At 42.3% G+C, this 21,673-nt stretch overlaps 1 protein-coding gene across 1 annotated transcript; it reads right to left on the minus strand.

Annotated features, from left to right (window-relative positions):
* Positions 1-5,513: 5,513 nt before the first annotated feature.
* Positions 5,514-21,149, minus strand: lmo4b (LIM domain only 4b). The gene is made up of 5 exons (XM_080430061.1): positions 20,576-21,149; positions 17,875-18,115; positions 11,957-12,053; positions 10,738-10,893; positions 5,514-6,825 (listed from the first exon to the last, which is right to left on the minus strand). Exons 2-5 carry the CDS (start codon positions 18,108-18,110, stop codon positions 6,817-6,819), a joined length of 498 nt encoding a protein of 165 aa, XP_080286187.1. The 5' UTR covers positions 18,111-18,115; positions 20,576-21,149; the 3' UTR covers positions 5,514-6,816.
* Positions 21,150-21,673: the final 524 nt, after the last annotated feature.

The following is a 21,673-nucleotide window of genomic DNA, read 5'->3' on the forward strand; positions in this document are numbered from 1 at the left end:
ACAAAAACAATACATCCTGTAAATGTGTTTCACTTTTAGTCAACAGGGGCTCAGGAGGAGAATGACAGACTGCTGGGTTTACATTACAAGTACATTTCCACAACGAAGGACACCTAAGCGTAAAGCGAGCCTCTTGTCATCAGAAGGTAACCCTTTTAACAGTAAAAAGCGATGCCTCCTCTGTGCTCCCTGCACTAGAGTTCACGGCACCATAGTGGGGAGGATAGTGTTACCTGCTACTTCAGGGCAAACAAGACTACCCTTAATTGCCTTACCAATATTTGCATGTCCCTCTCCGTGTTATTGAACACCCTGCTAAGTAACTGAGCACCCTGGCAGAAGCACTATTTTAAGTTGTTTGCAGATGCCTTGAAGGGCCGTTGAAACGGTACAACTACTAACCAGATTTCACGCCATAATGGTCGTCTTTAAGGGCCTCTCAGTTTCACCGGGGGCCCATCTCACTCACAGCTCATCCTCCTGACTGCATCCTCTAACGTCGTGCCGTGACCTTGATCAATGCTGACCCAATAACATCGTTCTATTACACCACCGCTAATTGATGATGTGGTTCAAGGAAGAGTGAAAGGAGTTTTAATTATTGAACAATTGCTTACAAGGCCCGTAGCCCGGAAGACACCTGTGGTGTGAAGATGGCCCTCCCATCACAAAATCTGCCAATGTTTATGTCCAGTGGTGGAAAGTAACTAAGTACATTACTAAGTACTATACTTACAATTTTACTTTACTTGAGTGTTTACATTTTTGTATATATTTTTTATACAGTACATCTACTCCGCTACATTTCAGAGGAAAATAATATGCATAATAATATTTGTACTTACTTATTTTTACAATTATTTGACAGCTTTAGTTACTACGGTAATTCATTACTTACTTTAGATTATTAATACAAGACATACATTAACTGATAAATTATATGTTTTGTTAAACTACCCAGCAGCACATATTGTAATTCAAATCAGCCCCACCTTTATCAGCTGCAAAGTTAAAGTGAGGAAAATGTTAACCCATTTCTAATTACAATCCAATAATATGATTGTGAAGTGGGCGATTCAGTATAATGAGTAGTTTTATGTTTGGTACTGAAAGTATATTTTAATTATTTTACTTATATTACACAAGTCAATACAAGTTGAATACAGGACTTTTTTTCTGATTTGTGGTATTGGCACTTCTACTAAAGTCAAAAAGCAGAGTACTTCTTCCACCACTGTTCATGTCCAAGGTTGGTCATTTTGACAATGGACTGAGCTTATGATACCAGGCCTGACAGTACTTACTGTAAGTGACAAAGAAACCCAGGCTTTAATAATGTATATCTATAATACCACACACACTGGGGCTAACGTGGGGGGGGAGGGGGGGAGTAATACTTTCCAGAGGTCTCGAGTCAACCGGCTTTTAACGTATTAACGACAATGCAAAGTTGAGTTCTCCTGTACTGGTGGTAATGGTAAATGCTTGTAGCATAGAGGAGTAACAAGGCCACTGGGGAAAATAAGCATTTGAAGAGAAAAGACAGACTCTTCTTGGCCAGACCTCAGACACTTTTTGTTGGGCAATGCCTACACACTAAAATCCTCAGTGTTAATTTAACTCTAAGAGCGTACAAATGAATCCATTTGTACACTCTCGCAGTTACAAATATGAGCAAAATACAACTGTGAAAAAAGGTTAGTAGTAATTTCCTTAAAACAAAACAACTACAAACATAATTTGTTTTGCAGACTGACAACACATTTATGAAGTAACAGCAACAAATAAATTAGTGAAACATAAACGTGAAAATGGCCCTTTTCAAGAACAAAACAAGATACTTCTGTTCTGCTCTGATAGTCAAGCGTACGCCTTTATAATTAAATCGGAGATAAATATTGATTAAAAGAAAAAAGAAAAGAAAAAGTTACAGCAGAATGTAATTATCTGCAAATAAACATAAACGGTCCACAAATAAATATATGGCGAGTCGGCGACTGCTCCTAAGTAATCTGGTTGTGGTACATCCACAGGGTCCCTGGTGGGAAACGAAGAAGCTCAAGTTGAAGTAAAGTGATTTCCCTCAGGCAGACATGCCATTTAAGAGTGCTCTATTGTAGTGGGTGAGATCCATTAGGCCTCATTCTGCTATGGCACATCAAAGCCACTCCTCACATATGGATTATGTGTAAAATGGTATTTGGACCGAAAAGAATTTGAGGGAGTTTGAAAAACGGAGTAATTCAGCTTGTCCAGTGACTTGCGTTTGAAACGGGAGCCATCTGCATCTGTGGGACAAATATTACATACACAGTGTGACTGTGTATGTATATTTGTGTGTGTGTGTGTGTATGTGTATGTGTATGTGTATGTGTGTGTGTGTGTGTGTGTGTGTGTGTGTGTGTGTGTGTGTGTGTGTGTGTGTGTGTGTGTGTGTGTGTGTGTGTGTGTGTGTGTGTCAGTGTGTGTGTGTGTGTGTGTGTGTGTGTGTGTGTGTGTGTGTGAGTGAGTGAGTGAGTGAGAGAGAGAGAGAATAAACAGCTTAAGAGGATTTCATAATGGAAAAGGCCACCATACTGTTGCATGGCATAGCGCAGCTAAGATTTGGATTACTGAGGTTGCTTTAAAGCGAACAGGAACCCCAAATCAACTTATAGGATCATTCCTGCTTCCCCAGTCACATTCAAATGGCACGTCAGACTGATGGGAGCCCACACAGTCAAATCCTCAGTGTTCATTTAACTGTAAATAAACAAATGGATAAATTAAGTACCAGGTGGTGCTAGATTGCATGTTATGTTTTTCTAGTGACTGCATCCAAACATCAGCTAAATTAATTATATGAATGAGTATTATAGTCAGGTGTTAACTTGTATAGCAAAATTAGTTCAAATGATCAACAATACTAAATGATGATGGTGATGGTGACACACAGTCCACATGTTGAACTACATGAACCCAATAATCCCTATTCTGGGTACATCATAATAGGTGAATGCTCGGGAAAATAGCAGATCTACAAGCTCACAATGTGTTGCAACACGATGTGTTGTGAACTTGTAGATTGGAAGTACATTCTTTAGTTTTATTTTTTTGCAAGCACGTGACTTTCATTCAAAAATAGAAATATAAAACTTTTGACTATTAGCATTTCTAGGAAGGAACTCTTGGCACCCAAACTTACACAAATATATTATTAAGACCCATTTCAAATATAGTGGAAATAGCCTATCTACAAGCTCACAACGTGTGCACTGTGAACTTGTAGATCTGCTATTTTCAATATTTTTTTGCAATTGTCAGAGTTTTTTTATGTTCTAAATTTCAATACAGCAATGCATTGATATAAATAAGAACATGTACTTCATTGTACCTTTGAACACTTGAGTATGTAGTTGAGTATATATTGTGTCCACCACTGGACTCCGGTCAACAAAGTATAATATACTTTTTTTACTAGGGTTTAAGTGGTTAAACTCTGAAAGTTAATTGAGACGCTAGATTTTACTGTGCAGCTTCGCCAGCCACGAGCCACGACTCCCCTTTATTTACATTTTAGTGAGGCTGATATTTAACTCATGTGTACATGGTTATTACTAAAGTAATTTCCATTTCAGGTTGAATGGGTTCTTGGAGGCTAAGCACCCTATGAATTACACATGAATAAAAATGCAATTACCACAGTCATTCCATTTTCTGTTAAGTGCGATAATATCACTTTTATGCATATATGTAAGTGCATTGTGGAAATATGCACATAAGTTTTTACAAAACGGTAATACTATTCTGTAATGCTGGAGCAGAGTGGCGTTTGACCCTGCCAATACAGTCCCCCCCCATAATTCCACATTTACAGGAGTTGGGGGTCGTAACAGTTTTTTTAAAATAGTTTCTCTCATGTATTTGTGAAAACTATAACATTCCAAGAGAAATAGAAATACCATCTTCATGGTATCATTTAAAAGGCTGGGGACAAATTGTGTGGCATGTGGTAAGCAAAGGTAGCATTTTCTTCAGCTTTGCAAGATTTTTCTCTGAGTGAAACTGTGTTTCTTACAGTAAAGACCCCTAACCTCACACTAACCTAACATTTTTCAGACTATTGGGATGTCGGAATAATGGGCCGTCAGACTAATGGGCAGCCCCCGCAAAAGCAGCATTTTGTTCAGCTTTGCCAGATTTTTCCTCTGAGTGCAACTGTGTTTCTTACAGTAAAGACCATCTACTGTCACGCTTCCGTAGTTCATATCAACACTGCAAACTCCTGAGTGTTAATTTAATTCTCAAGAGTTAAAATGTTGTGTATCTTGACTGAGTGTGCAAATCCATTTGGTTCTATTAAGAGTTAAAATAATACTCAGGGTTTTGCAGTGCAGTTCTCCGGCAGAGTGAAGATGGCACTGACAGACCAGGTAACGTACATATGAATATTATGTACCAATTGAATTACTGATGAGATTAGAAATGAAAATGATATTGTTAATATCATGATAAGATGATGGTATGACGTTAGGCTCACAGTAACTACCGTTACTCCAGGAAAGGTGTGACCTGTCAGAGTATGATAAGCATCTCAACCATGCTTATCAAAAGACATTGAAGATTTAACTCACTTTATGGGAGAAAACAATACATAAATAAAATAGCAGATCCACACGCTCACAAGTTCTCAACGCCTTGCGCAACGTGTTGTGAGCTTGTAGATTGGCTATTTGTGTAATTCCCTTTACATTAATGTTACTGTATATTATCATTAAAATCTTAAGTGTTTTGCCAATTATTTGGGGGCTCACTTGCAGTATCCTCACAGCCCACCAGTTGAGAATCACTGATCTACTGTATGTAATATCTGGCATGAGTTGTGTTTTGCATCGTATCCTACAGAGCAACATGGTTTCAGTGACAACATGCTAGCCAGGAGCACACCCAGACACCCAGACATAAGAGCATCAACAGTTACTGGGTTCCTCCTTCAGGCCCATTAGGACTTGCGAAGACTTCAAACACCAATTTGTTCTGCAAATAGCCCATTCAATTTGTGACCGCCAAAGAGAGACACCTCTCTCCCTCTCTGCAGTAATTGAATCTTCAAAGGGACATTTTCCTCCATTTCTGTCAGGCATTATGGTGATGAATAGCAAACGCTCATTTGAACAGAAAGAGAGTGATACGTGTTTATCCATTTTTCCTTTTAGACGCTCGTCATGACCGTTGATAATTGCCATGCAGGAAATTGAAAGGCAGCACCACCGCATTTGGAATATTAAACACAGACACTGGTATCAAAAGGTCGCATGAAAAACAAATGCTTGACCATTCAATTGATGAGCCCTCTTGTACTGATTATTGTTTATGTAAGTCATTCATGATAATTCAGGAATCCTTCATTAGTAGAAACAAGGCATTGTTCTACTTACATGGTAAGTATAACCAAGGATGAAACATTGTAATTGCATGAGATGGCAATATTTAGCACACACATAATTACAAAAACATATGTAAACCTACTGTAACACAGTTATGATCTCCTGTCTGTTAGGATCATTATGTCAAACAATCACCCGGAAACTTCTTATTTTTTAAATCTTGATGATTTTTTTTTTATTAATTAAATACACCATACTGGAGCAAATGTCTCGGAAAATATCACAAATAAATTTATCTTTCATTCAGCATTTTATATGTTGGTGAAAATCTCTACATTACTGACTAGGAGCATGTTTTCTTTACGGCTGATTTATACTTCATTTTGCGTGGGTGTCACACACCAAAGATAGCCGATCTACAAGCTCACAAGCACATCGCAGAGCTTGTAGATCGCCTATTTCCGGTGCGTGACACCTACGCACAGCTAAGTATAACTCAGGCTTTAGTTTGCCATGGGTTCGGGGGGGGGGGTGGGGTAAAGACTGGACTGTGTTTTGAGGGTAGAATGTACTGTAGCCACGCCTTGACAACGACATTTACATGCATACTGTACATACATGGTAGTTATACAAATACAACGCGAGTGTTCATGATTTGTTTTCCACAAAAAGCCACAGATTTTTCCCCCTTCTCTCTCTGTCTCTAAACCCCAACTTTTCATTATACACCACCAAAGAAAACACATCCCTCCTTTTACAACATTTAAAATATAGAAAGTGGAAACACCATGTTGATTCGAGGGAAATGGAGGATAGAAAAGGAAAAGATTTTTTTTTTTTAAAGGTCCCGGTCACTTCCCTCCCGCCCTCCCCCCAAAATTGTCTTTAAACAAATGCGCGAACGCAGATTTCAAAAGCCCTGCGTTCGAGTACCTTTTGTGTCTCTTTTTTTTTTCTTCGTTCTCCTCTCTCGTTCCCCTCACTTCACCCAGAACATCCCACCGCGTGGCATCTCATTTTGTCTTCCCGAAGAGTCCCTCGGGCGGCTCGGCTTGGACCAGTCTTTTATTTATTTATTTAATCTTTTTTTAAATTCCAGGGCCACAGAGAGTCCTCGGTATCCCAGTTTGGGGCATTTGTGGCCGCCGAGAATCCACCCATAACCTTGGGGAAAGCCAAAGACTGAAAGGCTGAGTGTCTGTGGGTTTATGGGCTGCAGAAATAATATCAGAGTATAGGTACAGTAGGATGGAGGAGGTGCTCCTCAGGGTACTCAGGGTCGATGGACACAAGGAGCCTGGGAGCTCAGCTAAAAAAAGAAGAAGAAAAACAGGCTTGGGGTGCTGATCCACGTCGTCTCGGGTGACAATGAGTTAAGGGTTTAAATGAAGGCACGCATCCTGCTTCCTGCACGGCGTTCTCTCTCTCTCTCTCTCTCCCCCCACCCGGCCTAACACACCTAAAGGGATGGAAGATAAAAGTGGGGAAAAACAAAAACATCAAAAGGTGAGACAGTGTGGGCTGGAGAGGGAGACAAAAGGTGAGATGACAGTAACAAGAGAAGAGGCAGGGCCCTCCTCCCTGAAGCATTCACCGACTAAAACACTCCACAATATTCCACATCATTCCTGCGAGCTGCGGAAGATTCCATCAACAGGGTTTTTATTCCCCCTTTCCTCGTCAGATCCAGTAAAGCCCTCATTTAATTTATTGATCAGTGAGGCTTTGGAAACCATCTGCTGCCCCATTTCCTTTGCATTAACTTTAAAGGTGCACGCATGAAGTGATTCTCTTTGGTATAATTTTAACAACGCTCCAACATCACCGCAGGAGGCAACGAGTTCCTGTGAAAAGTGTAAAAATGCAGCGGAATAAAGGCAATTATCTGTCTCGCTTCCACCAACATTCAGGCCAACTTTTTCATCTCTATTTTTTTCCCCCCTTTCTCTCCCTTTGCTTTTCTTTCCTTTACGATTTCTAAGGGGCAATTTACTTTTCCCTTCATCCCTCAATCCACTAGGAGGGCGTCAGTCTATTAGTAATTGCAAACTCCTACTTGGGGGCTAATTAAAGTGACTGACGCTGGGAGGGTCTCGTTCCCCTGGGTCATGGCTGCTCCGTATGAGAAAGGTAATTTGTCTGTCCTGAAGAAGGAGATTAGGGAGAGCCGGGGAGGCCTACTTAATAAATGAGCATCAAATGTCCTGTGTGCCACGACGAGCACACAGACGACACCAATTGTGTCACTGTGAAATCGCACATAATCAAAATGATGGCCAATAGATGAGCCTGCGTGTCCATACGGGCAAAGACCGATTCATTTGCTTTCCACACTGCTTTCTATTGCTTCCTCCCTCGCTCTCTCTCTCTCACACACACCGCCTCTCTCTTTGCTTGTTATGTTGCACTGCTGGAGATATGTAAGTTGTATTGACTTTGAAAGCCCCTCTCAGCACCGGCAGTTATTCTACTAGGAATGTACGGTGCACTCATACTGTACATGCATCCGCACACAGCTGCTGTTTACACAAACTCAAAGAAATGCAACCTATGTCTGATGAAGGTCCTCACCAGGAACATAATTCTACTGGTTTCACAGAGACAACGCGAGGCCTCTCAACCCGCTGTGCTAGGGAGGGAGGTGTCTCTGTTTATTTAATAATTCCCTCTCCGCTATAATTAAAGCACCAGGGCCAATATTCAGATTGCATTTTAGCATCAATAATTCAGTAGTTTTCACTACAATTGATGTTAGTCCATAAATAAACAATGAGGCCTCATATTTACTGCACCAGCCATGGTACAACAGACACTGTGGGATGGGGGCGGCGGGGAGTAAAGGACTTAAACAGACATTTAAAATTAAGCTAGATAATGCAACGGCTTTCAATTTGAATGTGAGGCACTCTTAAGAGCTGATTTGTAAAAGTGACAAGCCCTTAAAAGGCCTGTAATGTGGAGGAAGGGAGGGCTTGAGGGAGAGTGTGTGTGTGTGTGTGTGTGTGTGTGGGGGGGGCTTAATGGAGTTCCACCTCTCCACCACTCACATATCCACTCAAGGTGAAATGCATGCTCCCAACAATATAATTCCTCCTTCAGTCCAACTCACAGGCGCACACACACACACACACACACACAGGCGCGCGTGCACGCTCTCTCACAAACACACACACACACACACACACACACACACACACACACACAATATATATACAGTGTGTGCAGACAAGGTATCAATAAAGCTGCTTGTTGTGAGAGCTGAAATGATTCTATCACCCTGCTGGCAGAATGGGAGCTATCCTGAAGAATGAAGTTATCCTCCATATATGATTAGTCCCTCTGTTTCTGCTTTCACCGGAGGCATCCAGATCAAATCAGGGTGAGCCGTGATGACATGTTGCATGATATACTAGCTGTGGCTGGGTGTCTGTGATGAACCTCAGGCCTTGGATACATATTTTTGGCCCCGCGCGTAATAACTCGGAGCAGGTGGTAACGCTCACGTTGATACGGTTGACGAATGCGCCCTTTAAAGTAGAAAAACATAACACGTAACTAGCTGCTAATAGAGGCGTGCGTTATTGTCGTTTCTCGCCATAATCGTGGCTCGACTACTGTGTGATTGGTTGGAGGGAGCAAGAGAACTTGACACTTCTAACCACTTAGGCTCTATATACTTCGTCGTATGATGAATAGCGAAAGTAGCTGATCTGCAAGTTCACAGCACATCGCATGGCGACACGTTGGAACTTGTGAGCTTGCAGATCGGCTGTTTTTGAAAATGTAAACAATTAAAAAAATATTAGATATTAGAAACATTTCCCCAAAATATGGATGGCAGGGTTAATGTGGTTAATGCGTGAGGAAAAAAACGCTTGTGCTCATAGCAGAGTGTTTGTGTACACACGAGTAAGGCACTCTGAATCACTTTCACAGATTCTGTGTGCCCCCCCCCCCCCACACCACCCCATGCCCATGTCTTCCGCACACTGCACGGAGAATGATGGAAAAATCCATCGCCGGTCTAAAAAAAAATTTAAATTCATCTTCGGTCAATAACATTTAATATCTATTCCTTGCCTCGCAGTAAAGACGAAATCAATGTCATCAATATAATCAGAGTGAAAAATGTGGGCGTCGAGAAATAACCCCCCCCTCCTCTCTCTCCCTCTGTCAACTACTCCTGTTGACTGATGATAACCTTGCACTGACTAGCCTTTTTTCGGGAGTTGCCGTCTGACCCTTTGAAATGAGGCCGCGGTCAGGAAGCGAGCAGAGATACCTCTAGACCAGCGGTTCCCAAACTTTTCTGGATCAGGGCCCACTTGAAAAAATCTCTAAAGCGTTCGCGGCCCACCCATCTGACCACTTAACACGGCAGCCAAACGGCTGGTGGTCAGATGGATGGGCCGCGTGCATTTTCAGAGCATGTTTATTTTAATGATCAATCAATCGATTGTGCTCCGGCTTGGATTAATGGAACCGACGTAGCGTACTTTAAATTCACATTTTATCGGTATCACAATGAAAACACATTCTTTCAAGGTATTAAAGAAAATATGTTTTTTTTTTTCATATTAACTCATTCACTGCCTGAAGTATTTCTGGCCGCGTTTGCCCACTGCCAGAGATTTTTCATTGAAAAAAAAAAAGTACTCAGGAGCCGAGATACAGAATTCTTAAGTTTTAAGTTAACAAGGAAGTGGATAGGAGTCTAGATCTTCGAAAAATCATATCTCCTTGGTCTTTGGGTCAAATTTAAAAAAATGTTTTAAAAAAATATAAAAATTAAAATTACGTTTTTTACGTTCTTGGCAGAATTGGTAATTGGATATAATTACGTTTTTTACGTTCTAGGCAGGGAATGAGTTAACCCATTAAATCTGGGAACGCGTCTACAAATATCTCCTAAATCCTAACAGGTTTCTGAAAAACCTATGTTGCTATATCAGTGGTTCTCACACTTTTTCATGTCAAGGACCCCCAAAATGATATGCATTTAGTATGCATTTATATTTCTTCTTGAGTTCCAGGGACCCCAAGAAGCAAAGATTTGAGTTACAAATGTTCGCTTTCAAAAAAAATATGTATTCAAAGATTTGCACAAACTTTGACAATTAAAAAAATAATTGCCAAAGTATAAAATAATGGTTATAGCAAAAATCTAAAATGACACAGAAGCGTTCCCGGATTGAATGGATTAGCATATTCATATTATCAATAACATCTCAGTTGTCTTGCCAATTATTTGGGGGCTCACTTGCAATGTCCCTCACGGCCCACCAGTGGGGTTGGGAATGGCTGCTCTAGCTCCACCAGGGCCAGCAGTGTGAGGTTTCATTTCCCATTGATAAACAGGGATGGCTCTTACCTTTTGGTCGGGCAGTAGGGGGTTCGTCTGCAGTGAACTCAAGTGGCCATTGATGAGAGCTGTGGGTCTGTCGTGTTCGCAGAACAGGCTTCCGTTGATGTAGTGGAACCGGTCCCCGGGGACCAGCCGGTTCCGGCAGGTGGAACACGTGAAACACTGTAGTGGGGGGGGAGAGAGAGAGAGAGACACAATGAAGAGAATCTATTCTATCCTTCTCTATCGCGCACACACACACACGCAGACAAACACACACAGTCCCTCGGACCATGAGGCAGCAGCACTCGATCCAGTTACGTAACGATACCTTTGAGCGAATGTGCATGAGAGCATGCACGAGCACACGCGTGTGCACGGAAATACAGACGCAATGAGTGAGAGGCAAGCAGTTAACCACTTAAACCCTCTATAAATAGTGAATGTCTTCCTATTTTCGCCGAATGTTTTGTGTATTTTTGCTGAGCTTCTGTGTACTTCCGCCAAATGTTTGTGTGTATTTTCGAGTGCCCAGAATAGGTTCATGTGGTTATCATAAGGATCATGTTACTTGACTAGGACATTATGTGTGAAGTTGTTCCTTGGAGCTATTTGACATGTTCAATGCAGGTTTATTTATAGTATGAATTTTTCAGAAAACCTTAACAAATCAACAAACCGGGTTTGTTGACCCAGCTTTACACATCGACTATGCTTGACCTTGAAGGCCTTCCATGTACGAATGCTAATCAGTCCCCCTTATCGTGCCTTGTCGTCTTATCGTGATCATTCTTATCATTCTTAGTCTGAACATTTAAGGCTAATGAATACTTTGTCGCACGCCTCCTTCGACCATTGTCACCCGACAAAAAGATGTGTCACTTTTGTTGTAGAGCTAAAAGTAACGATGTCTGGTTCTTACACTGGTTGGAACTGGCTGGGTACCCCCAGGGGTCATTGAGGGAGTACCAAGAGGGACCCCAGTTAAATGATTGATAGTTGGGAAACAAATAGACCCTTACAGGTCTGTAACTCTGAGAGCAAAAAAGTAACAAAAAGTAACAAATTGTACACTCTCAGAGTTAAATTAGCACTGGCTATTTTACAGTGTAAATTAGGGTTTCAGAGGTCAAAACTGTATCAAATAGGGGTCTATGGCCTAATGCATATCAAACTTGGGGGTCATTGAAATTAACAAGTTTGAGAATTAGCCCATATATTATATGGACATCATCATGGACATTACCTTAAGGTGGTACACGTTGCCCTGTGCCCTCATCACCAATTCACTGGCTGGAATGGACTGACCGCACGCACTGCAAGCTCCGCTGTTACCGAATAATCTACGAAATGAACAAAAAGAAAAGCAAATGTTACAGCAACATTGTATAGAGCTGCAAGGGATTCAGTCCCGTAAAACGCACTCCACACACGTTGGGCGAGTTTGGTGTCCCGCGCCCAAAGGACGAGCTCAGTCCTTCACCTAAAAGGAAATACAAATCCACAACGAGGAATGCAGATCGACTTGACACAGTCATAAACAAAAATCACAGCAACAACACCCACCACTGCACTGCACTTCCACAAACAGCTACAGCACGCCAAACTGCACATTACTTTTGGTGCACTTTTTTCTTTTTTTGCAACGTAATAATAACCTGGAACATAAGCAATCAGGGCCTAAGAGGATTTGATTGTACATCGAGGCGGAGACATAGTGCTTTTGCCATTAGGACCTCTGTGAATGCTCTGTCAGTGCCGCGTTTCCATTAGAAACCCGCAGCTACTCGGGTTGATATATAATGTGCATGGGTTAACCTTTTCAATCATGGTGTCAACACTTTAGATTTGCTTCTGCTCATCTCTTTCGTCCGTAACCTTCTCTCTCCCTCTCTCCCTCTCTCTCGCTGCCTCTTGATAATGAAATGCTTGCTCCAGCTTCCCTTCTATCTTCCTTCTGAGTCCACAATTTAGATTACTTCATCTTGGTGAGCAGCAAACTGAATGAAATTTCGATTTGAGCAGAAAGTAATTTACTGGGATCTGGACCCATTTGTCATCATATCTCACTGGGTGTTTGCTCTATCACTGCACTTTTCCTAAGCAATCAAATAAGACCACGGCATCTGACATGCTCGGGAGAGGGGGGGCTGGGGGGGAGGATGGAAAGAGAAAGGGATAGGGGGGAGTGGTTAACATTGGTGTGTGTGTGAATCTGATAAAGATGTTTTGGCTTTAAAAAAAAAAGTAGCAAGAAAGAAGAAGAAAAAAAGACAACAACAACGACGAAATGTTAGGAAAGTGGCCTTTTTGCATTCTGAGAGCACATTGTCACTGTCGGGCAAAGACCTTGTATGTCCAAAACAACTGTTCAGGAACCCGTGTTCCAATGGCTCCACTGTAGTTATTATCATTTATAAAACCCACAGACAGGCTTAACCACTTTCAACCTCGCATCCCTATTTAGGAAATGTTAAAATTTCTACGAGAAAAGAGATCTACAAGCTCACAACACAACGTTAGCTTGTAGCGCTGCCATTCTCGCTACTTTTGCATGACACTGTTGTACGATTAAGTATAGAATAGGGCATTCATTTAAGAAAAAACTAAAAAAGGATGAAATATGGAGATGCAAGGTTTCTGCCGGACAGCGACGATACTTCACAAAGGAGTTCAAGGAGAACTATTTAAGGTGCTGCTGCATGCAAATATCTACGAATAATAAACTGTGAAACTGACGGAGGGATGAAATGCTTCTTGTACCTAAAGCGCTAACCCGCACGTAATTGTTAAAACATATTGACAAAACGGCATGAGGGAGTTCTTTGTAAAAGGGACACTAAAATAGCTTTCAATAGGCAAGGCCCCTGGAAGAAGCAAATTTCGTCTTGGCATCGATTGGAAGGCCTCCATCAAAACTCAATTTCAGAAACTAATTAACTGGAGACTGTTGTCACAACATTGCCAATATTGTGCCTTTGCCGGCACAAACACGACGCCGGTGACGAGCACAAAGCCTTTGTTTTAAAAAGACTACTGTGTCCGTGTTCGTTTGTTTGGGGGGGGGGGGGGGGGAAACACAAGCAATCGCACTTACAAAATCAAAAGGCATCGCTCCAAACACTAATGTCTATCCGTTCTTGGACACGCAAAAGTTTAAACTTTTGTCAATTTCCTTTTCTCGTGCGCCCATGTCGCAAACTGCAACAAAATGGGATTTGTTCAGCTCCTATATTTCCCTTGTGTGTGTGTGTTTGTGTGTGTGTGTATATACTTGCATTACTATACTTGTGAGGGCTAAATGTCCCCACAAGTATAGTAGAATTTGAGAAACAAACGTTTTTGCTGGTCCTCACAAGAGAAATAAATGTTTGACACTGGCATGCAACTAAGTATAACTCAGGTTTTTAGGATTGGCAACAATGTTTTTTTTTTTTTATATATAGCATTTCTAAAAATGTCCATCCTGAAGTTTGGATGTCCTCACAGGTATAGTAATACCAACGTGTGCGTGTGTGTGTGTGTGTGTGTGTACACGTCTGGGCTTCTTACAACAAAGGAAAAGGCTACGGGAGATTTCTGCCGCAGCCCTCGTTCTTTACCACTGGGCACCACTCATACCAGGTTAATTATTTGACAAGGGGACGGCTCCTGATACGAGTTGATTTAAAGGCCTGAAGCCTTCAGGTGCTCAATTAAGTTGCTATCAGTTTGCACTTGGACTCTAATGGCCTCGTCTTCCATTGAACTCCTGTACAGGGGTGAAGAAGAAACCTCGGGTCAGTGTAATTAAAGCCAGGGGACTCTTTAATTGCAGTGACACATCTGGTTTCATCCCCCCACGCACCCCCGCCCTACTCCAAATCAGCCGCGTAGTTTCCAGGCCTGTGCCTTGTGAGATCATTTACAGACGCGGGAGGATGGCTTTGTCAAGAGCAACGTGAAGAGAGCGCCACGTTGATTTATTTGTTCCCCCCTCAACCGCTCACACCGGGGATCTGACTTTGAAATAGCCCACTACTACTACGAGCGACGTCTTTCATTAAATAAAAAACAAATTTGGAGCCGTCCTTGCTGTCTATGGGCGATGACTATTGGATTTCATTTCGGCAAAGCCTTGCCCAGGTGAAATATAGCATGGCTTGCTGTTAGGGGCTGTCTGGTAAATGCAGAGCTCATTCACCAAGGCCTTTGAGCGGGGTAAAATTACCCCCACAACAATGATTTCTGCAACACAGTCCATTAAAAATGCCTCCCTACATCAGCAGCCAAAGCACCTTAAAAGCACTCGGCCATATTGATACTGAGCAGGGCTTTGCATAATGGCAAGAGCTGCATTAGAGGAAGGGTGGGAGAGGAGGGTGGAGAGTGTGTGTGTGTGTGTGTGTGTGTGTGTGTGTGTGTGTGTGTGTGTGTGTGTGTGTGTGTGTGTGTGTGTGTGTTGGGGGGTGGGGGGGTGGGGGGTTGTGGTGGTGTTGGTGGTGAGGGTAGGGGTGGGGGGGATCAGCCAAATTACACTTGGTTAATTCAGAGTAACAGATCTGGCCCCAAGTGAATTGAAGGCCTTGAATTAATTCTGTTATGACAAATCAAGATAAACGTTTCCCCTAAATTGCATGCGATTTAATTAATTTCTGAGATCCCCTTTTTTTTCCTCTTCCCTGCCCTAATAGTTCACATTCTCTGGTGCTGTCATAGTGCTTGAGTGGGCAGACTTCAAAGTGATATTAAATAACCAAGTATTAGATTTACCTCACACGTTCCATTGGAAAAGTGCCATTTAATTACCTAGGCTTATTCAATTAAGGGGGACAGCATTTTCCCTGAATCCAGCAGCCACATGTAAATTAATTCTCTCCCCACTAGCAGCCGGCACAAATAATACCAACCTCCAGCTTCAAAACAACATCATCCAGGAGAGCAAACACTAACTCCCTAACTAAAACACCCTATATACTTCGTTGAACAACAAATAGTGAACATAGCCGATCTACAAGCTCACAACGCATTGTGAGCCTGTAGATGTGTATTTTTTTTTGTTTTTTGAAAGATCTTGGAAGATTTCGAAACGTCATGCAAATTTGCCCAAAATAGGAACACCAGGGTTAATATGCTTAGCGCCAGGAAAGAGGCTGCACCATGCAGTGCAGAGATGCATGCTAGTCCTGTGGCATTTGTGGCATCTGTGCATCCCCTGCGTGATTGATGAGAGATGGGTATCGTCCTAGGCCAGGCGAACATCCCATTAGCCATAATGTGATGCGTTTCCACTCAAGCGCCCTGATCAATCGGATTGAGCATTATCATATCGCTCGTATTAATAAACATTAAAGAAATATATAACTCCCAAATGTATGCTGTAAAGTAGAACGCCAGCTTTGTAATCCATCACAAAAACAAAAAGAGGCTGGCCCTTTAAGATGAAAAAAAAAAAGAGGAAAAAAAACACTAACACACACACACACACACACACACACACACACACAGGCAACTGGCCTTCGCAATAATCCCCCATCTCGCTCCGTCTTTCTCTCTTGCTCTCTCTCAAAAGCCAATTTGGTTAATTAAATGTTTTGTTTGCAATGTGGCTCTCATTCATTTCGGACACGTCATTGGGAGCGGATACAAGCCAGAGACCAGATCTCATTAGATAAAACCCATCAGGACTAAAGGAAATGGAGGGGGAGAATAATTAAAGCATTTAATTGTGTGGACTCACTGTCAGATTCCCCCCTCCGCTCCCCCCGCCATACCCACCCCCCCCTGCTTATCTCCACAGACATCTCATGCTTCCATATAAGATGTGTTCTAGCTCTTTCCCTCTCCAGCGAGCGCCATGCTCTCATTTACAAGTGGAAAAGGTGTACCCACATTTTACCCCTTCCGATTTTAATTAGGTTATATTCCCATTATGAATGAAGTACCCCATTGACTTTCCTCAGCCTTTCTACGGGGGGGGGGGGGGGGGGAGCGCACCACACACAGGCACACTTTAGATTTCGACTCGTCTGCGCAGGGTTTAATAACTGTGTGCCATGTTCATTTTCACCTCCTGAATTGTTTGGAGTGCAGCTGGTGGAAAAATTCACTGGCAAAGTCGGTGGCCGTTAATGTAAGTAAAACTGCAGCTGCACACACACCCACAAACATCTACTACAGTAAGGAAAAACAAGTTCATCTTTTTAAAGTGCAGGTTTTAAAAGAAGAAAGGAAATACTAGAACTATATTTGAAAGAGCAAATATAGGCTGAAATGTGTGTGTGAACAGTCAAATCAACTGTAAATGTATCTCCAAAAATGTGTACAAATGGAACCGCACTCTTTGGAGTTAAGTTAGCACTAAGGATTTGTGTGTTTACAAGTTCGGTGTTGCAAAGAATAATCATAGTGAAGTGTGCTTGTGTTTGCTGCTCAATGAAGGCTGCTGCTTGTCCTTCTCAGGGGTCAAATTGTTGAATGGTCAAGTTGTCACTTCAGACTATTCCACATTATCAGAATGAAAGTGTCGTCACCCAGCTCTGGTTCAAGGTCCGACACTCTCACATAAATATTTTAAAAGCCCCTTTTCGCTAATTAAATGCTCCCTTTCTGATCCACAAACTCACCAAAAAAAAGGAAGAGAGAGACCCCCCTTGAATTCCACGAGAGCCCCCGAGAGAGTTCATGTGTCCCGAGCATGTCGGTAGAGCACACGACAAGCGTGCAAGACCCTGGCCCTCTCCTCCAGCTAGCCATGAATGACAAACAGACGTGCAGATGGTGTGCAGAACAACTCCTCAGCTCTGTCAACATGCATGTCTGTGACCTCTTTTAGGCAGAGTCCAGGGACACTTCAACCAGACCGTTTTAATGAGCCCGGCTCCGGATGATGAGATACATGTTGCAAAAATAACAATAAAATTAAATAAAAACATTCAACCTCACATCCTCTATGGCCAATTGCAATATTTGCATTTCTAACTTTTTTTTAATGAATTAATCTTTTCTGACAAATTCTTGTTTGTAATATAAACGACAAAGATTTTTTTTTTGCAACTTAAGAAAAGCAATAATAAAAAAAGAAATTAGAACATGTACACTTTTTTCTTATAGAAGAGGAAAAAAAGTGTATATTTATACACGTTTTATATCACACAGTGAAGTTAGTGAGAGCCATTTCTTTACCTGATATAGTCGTTTCTACAGAGGATCATGCCACTTTTCGTGTAGCACGATGTGCCTATTTCGCCCAGCTGGGCCTGGCAGCATGAACACTTGAGGCAGCGGCTGTGCCAGTAACTGTCCATGGTGTAAAGAAGGAAACGGTCTGCGATTTTGCCCCCACAGCCTGCACACCGCTTCCAGGAGAGAGAACCTGTTCCCACCGGTGGTGGCTGGCTGCTGCCTCCGGGATTCACCATTGTCCCTAAAAAACAGAATGAAAATAAATATTGTACCGTAGAAGCCATGTTTCCCACATAATTCACATCGTACAGTCCAAAAGTTTTACCTGCTACTTAGTAGTTTAACCATGTTCAACCTGGTGTACCCGTGTTTGGAAAAATATCTGATCTACAAGCTCACAGCGTGTCACCATGCAACACGTTGTGAGCGTATAGATTGCCTATGTATTTATTTTATTTTGAATAGGGCTTAAGTGGTTAAGGCTTTGTGTTTGGTACACAATGGCTCAGGACCAGCAATGGGTCGTGACCCTGTGTGTTCCGATTCCCAACATGAAGACAGTGATACTGTATAAACACAACCTGGTAGAATCTAATGTATTTGTTAACCATTCTATCCTCAAAGTGAAACTATCGGGCCTCATCATATGCTCTGAAACATCAGAGTGGCATTATATTTTATTCTTCTTCAGTGGCTGCAGACTGCAGATTCCACAACGGCAACAATAGTTGATCTCATTAGGGGGGCCAGCCCAGTTCCATGTGCTGTCCTGGTACAAGAGAACCCACGGGTCATTTAGTGAACTAATCTGCCCTTGATCTCAGCCTCATCCTCATGCTGTTGCTTGATTGGATGTCTCATGATGAATGTCTGTTAACTGATAACACTAGAGGCCACAGGAACAATTATGCAGCAGGATGGCCTTTTGTTGAGCCGTCTTTAGAATGTCTAAATAGCACAATACTTTTGGCAAACTATAATGCTTCACTTCTTTCCACTCCGGACAGGTAGAAAACATTTTTGAAATGTAGCCACAAAAGAGTAGCCAGGCCTCTACATTAAAAGTTGGTGCCCAAAAGTTGGATTGTTGCACAACTTGACATCATGGGCATCCTTAATAATAAACAGCAATAACAATGTTAGGATCTATCCTGCAGCCACAAAGCAATATCCATGTGGCTTTATGGGACAGATAGCCATGATATACTATAGGCCTGCTGTAATCCTGTAGTGGGTTACCCACACCTAGCCTAGTTATAATCTATTAATGCAACGCAGGCATTTGTTTCACCCACAAATGCATGTTGGTATAGGCCGTTTCTATTCTAATCCTAGCCCAATTTTGTCAGGCAGACTTCATGGCTGGCTAAGCCAAATCTTTGTTGAAAGGCAGGTAGGCTAATTAGAGAGGGGAGGAGGGGGGGAGGCAGAGAGGGGGGGGGGGGTACAAAAGCATTCAGTAACCCCATTAGCGAAGGCTCTTAGGGACAAGCTATAGCGTATCTTAGTGCTGATTAAATCTAAAAGGAGATGAATCAAAAAGCCGACCTGAAAGTGACTCCTCTAGATAAATAAGACGGACCATCGTCAAGTTTCATTCAGAGAGAGAGAGAGGACCAGTGTTGCCATGACGGGCTATTATAAGCGACTTTGGGGTTCTTTTTTCTGTAAAGTTGCTTGTAAATATTGTCTGGTTGCGGTTTTTGGGGCTCGTTTCTAAAGTGAAGTAGCTTAGTTGCTTATTTGGGTTCTCAAGCATTGTCATGGCAAGGACCCCTAGATTAATATGCATTTTGTTTGCAGACCCCCCCCCCCCAAAAAAAATGTTGTGCCAGGGAACAAGATTTGTGTTGTTCAAATGTTTAAAAAATATTCCAAAATCACTGTTTTTTGTTTTTTTTTGGGGGGAAATAGCAGATCTACAACAAGCCCACAGCGCGTCGTATTTTCAAATAGCTATAGCCTAATTGCTTCTTTTGGGCTAGTTTTCCTAGACCTGGTTGCTTATCTCTCTCGCAAAATCTGGCAACGCTGGAGAGGACTTTTCGCGGAGGGGAGGGGCGGGAGAGTGGGGAGGCTTTTAACTTAAATGGGCCAACTCAAGTAATTACACGGACAGGCAATTTGGGCACCGAGATGTCGGATAGAAAACATATCAGGCGGACGAACGCTAAAAGAGCCTGTCCGCTGGCCGCTCCGTTTTAATGGAAAATAAAAAGGCTATAATAAGAGATCTAGTGCCAGTGAGCCCCTTGTCTGTGGTATATATCACACACTCTGGTCTTATCGTTGGGGTAAAAGCATGAATAGAGACGAGGAGGAGGAGGGATAATGTAGCAAGAATAACACAGGCTATCAAATATCACCGCTAGCATTCTTTCTTAAAGAAAAACGCCAGCTTTAAGCCATCAAGTCGGAACCAACTAAAAGCCAGCAGCGCACACATAGCTTCCCTCCAGTGTAATCTGTCTATAATTAGAATGCATTACAAGGAGTCATCATGCAAACATCTAACGTTAGATTAGAAGAAGGATAATTAACACCCACCTTGTTTGTCCCTTTTAAGTGTAATGGTTTGAATCTGATTGTGGAAGTTAATCAGTTGAATCTTGAACCAGGCTGCTGAATATATATGTATATTATTTGTCATCATGCAACATCTAATCTAACGTTAGAAGGAGAATAATGTATGAACACCCACCTCGTTTGTCCCTTTTAAGTGTAATGGCTGAATCTGATTGTGGAAGTTAATCAGTTGAATCTTGAACCAGGCTGCTGAATATATATATTCTTTTTTTTAATTTATTATTACAGTCCGTAAACTCTTAGTACGCACAGTCTCTGTCGTGACAAAACGATCTTCAAGTCCCTCCGTGTCTGAACAAACAGCGGAAAAAACCTCAGGACTTCTTCAGCCGCCTTGCATTGACTGCTGCTGGAAAAACCATGGAAGTACAGCAAAGGAAGTACAGCAGCAAATGGAGTTATCAGATAGTATTTCCACCGGATCTAACGTCCCGTTTTTACTGTTGCTGCTTGTTGTTGTGCGCCGGGCTTTTCTCTCCTCTGGAGTGGAAAGAGTCCATTACGAGACGTAATGATGACAGGTCTGTGCATGCTGTAGTAATGTCCTCGGATCGGGAAGAAGTGATCATCGGGGCCCTGGCTGGACGGCAGGAGGAGATGAGGCTGCGGCACACGAACAACGCACACAGTGTGAGTGTCTGCTCCGTTCGCTGATCATCGGCTCTAGTCTGGATGGATGCTTGGTTGGTTGTTCTACATGTGTCGCTGACAGAGAAGAAATCTCCTGTAAAAAACGCTTTTAGGCGGACGACGTCAGCGGAGTTGCCAGATCTTGCGAGAGAAATAAGCAGACCGGGTCTATGAAAACAAGCCCAAAAAGCAGCGACTACTAAAAATAATAGCCGATCTACTGCTATTTTCAAAAGAAAGAAACACAAATATTTTCAGATGGGGGGGATTAATATGTATTTTGTGGATAAATACATATTTAATATGGGGGTCCTTGCCATGAAAATGTTTGAAAACCACTGGTTTAAAGAACGTTAATAAGCCCGAAACGAGCCCCAAAAACCCGCAACCCGCAAGCAACTTTACAGAACAACAAGCCCAAAGTCGCTTATAATAAGCGGACATGGCAACGCTGGACGTCAGCCTCTTTGCAGCCAATCTCCACGCAGTCCATTTAAGCGGAATAACAAATCCAGCCAATCAGAGGAATGCGAGATGGACTTGGACACACCGACGAGGACAGGAAAGAAATGCTGCAAAAATG

The sequence above is a fragment of the Gymnoscopelus braueri genome, assembly GCF_963280865.1.
Source record: "Gymnoscopelus braueri genome assembly, chromosome: 6".
NCBI lineage: Eukaryota > Metazoa > Chordata > Actinopteri > Myctophiformes > Myctophidae > Gymnoscopelus > Gymnoscopelus braueri.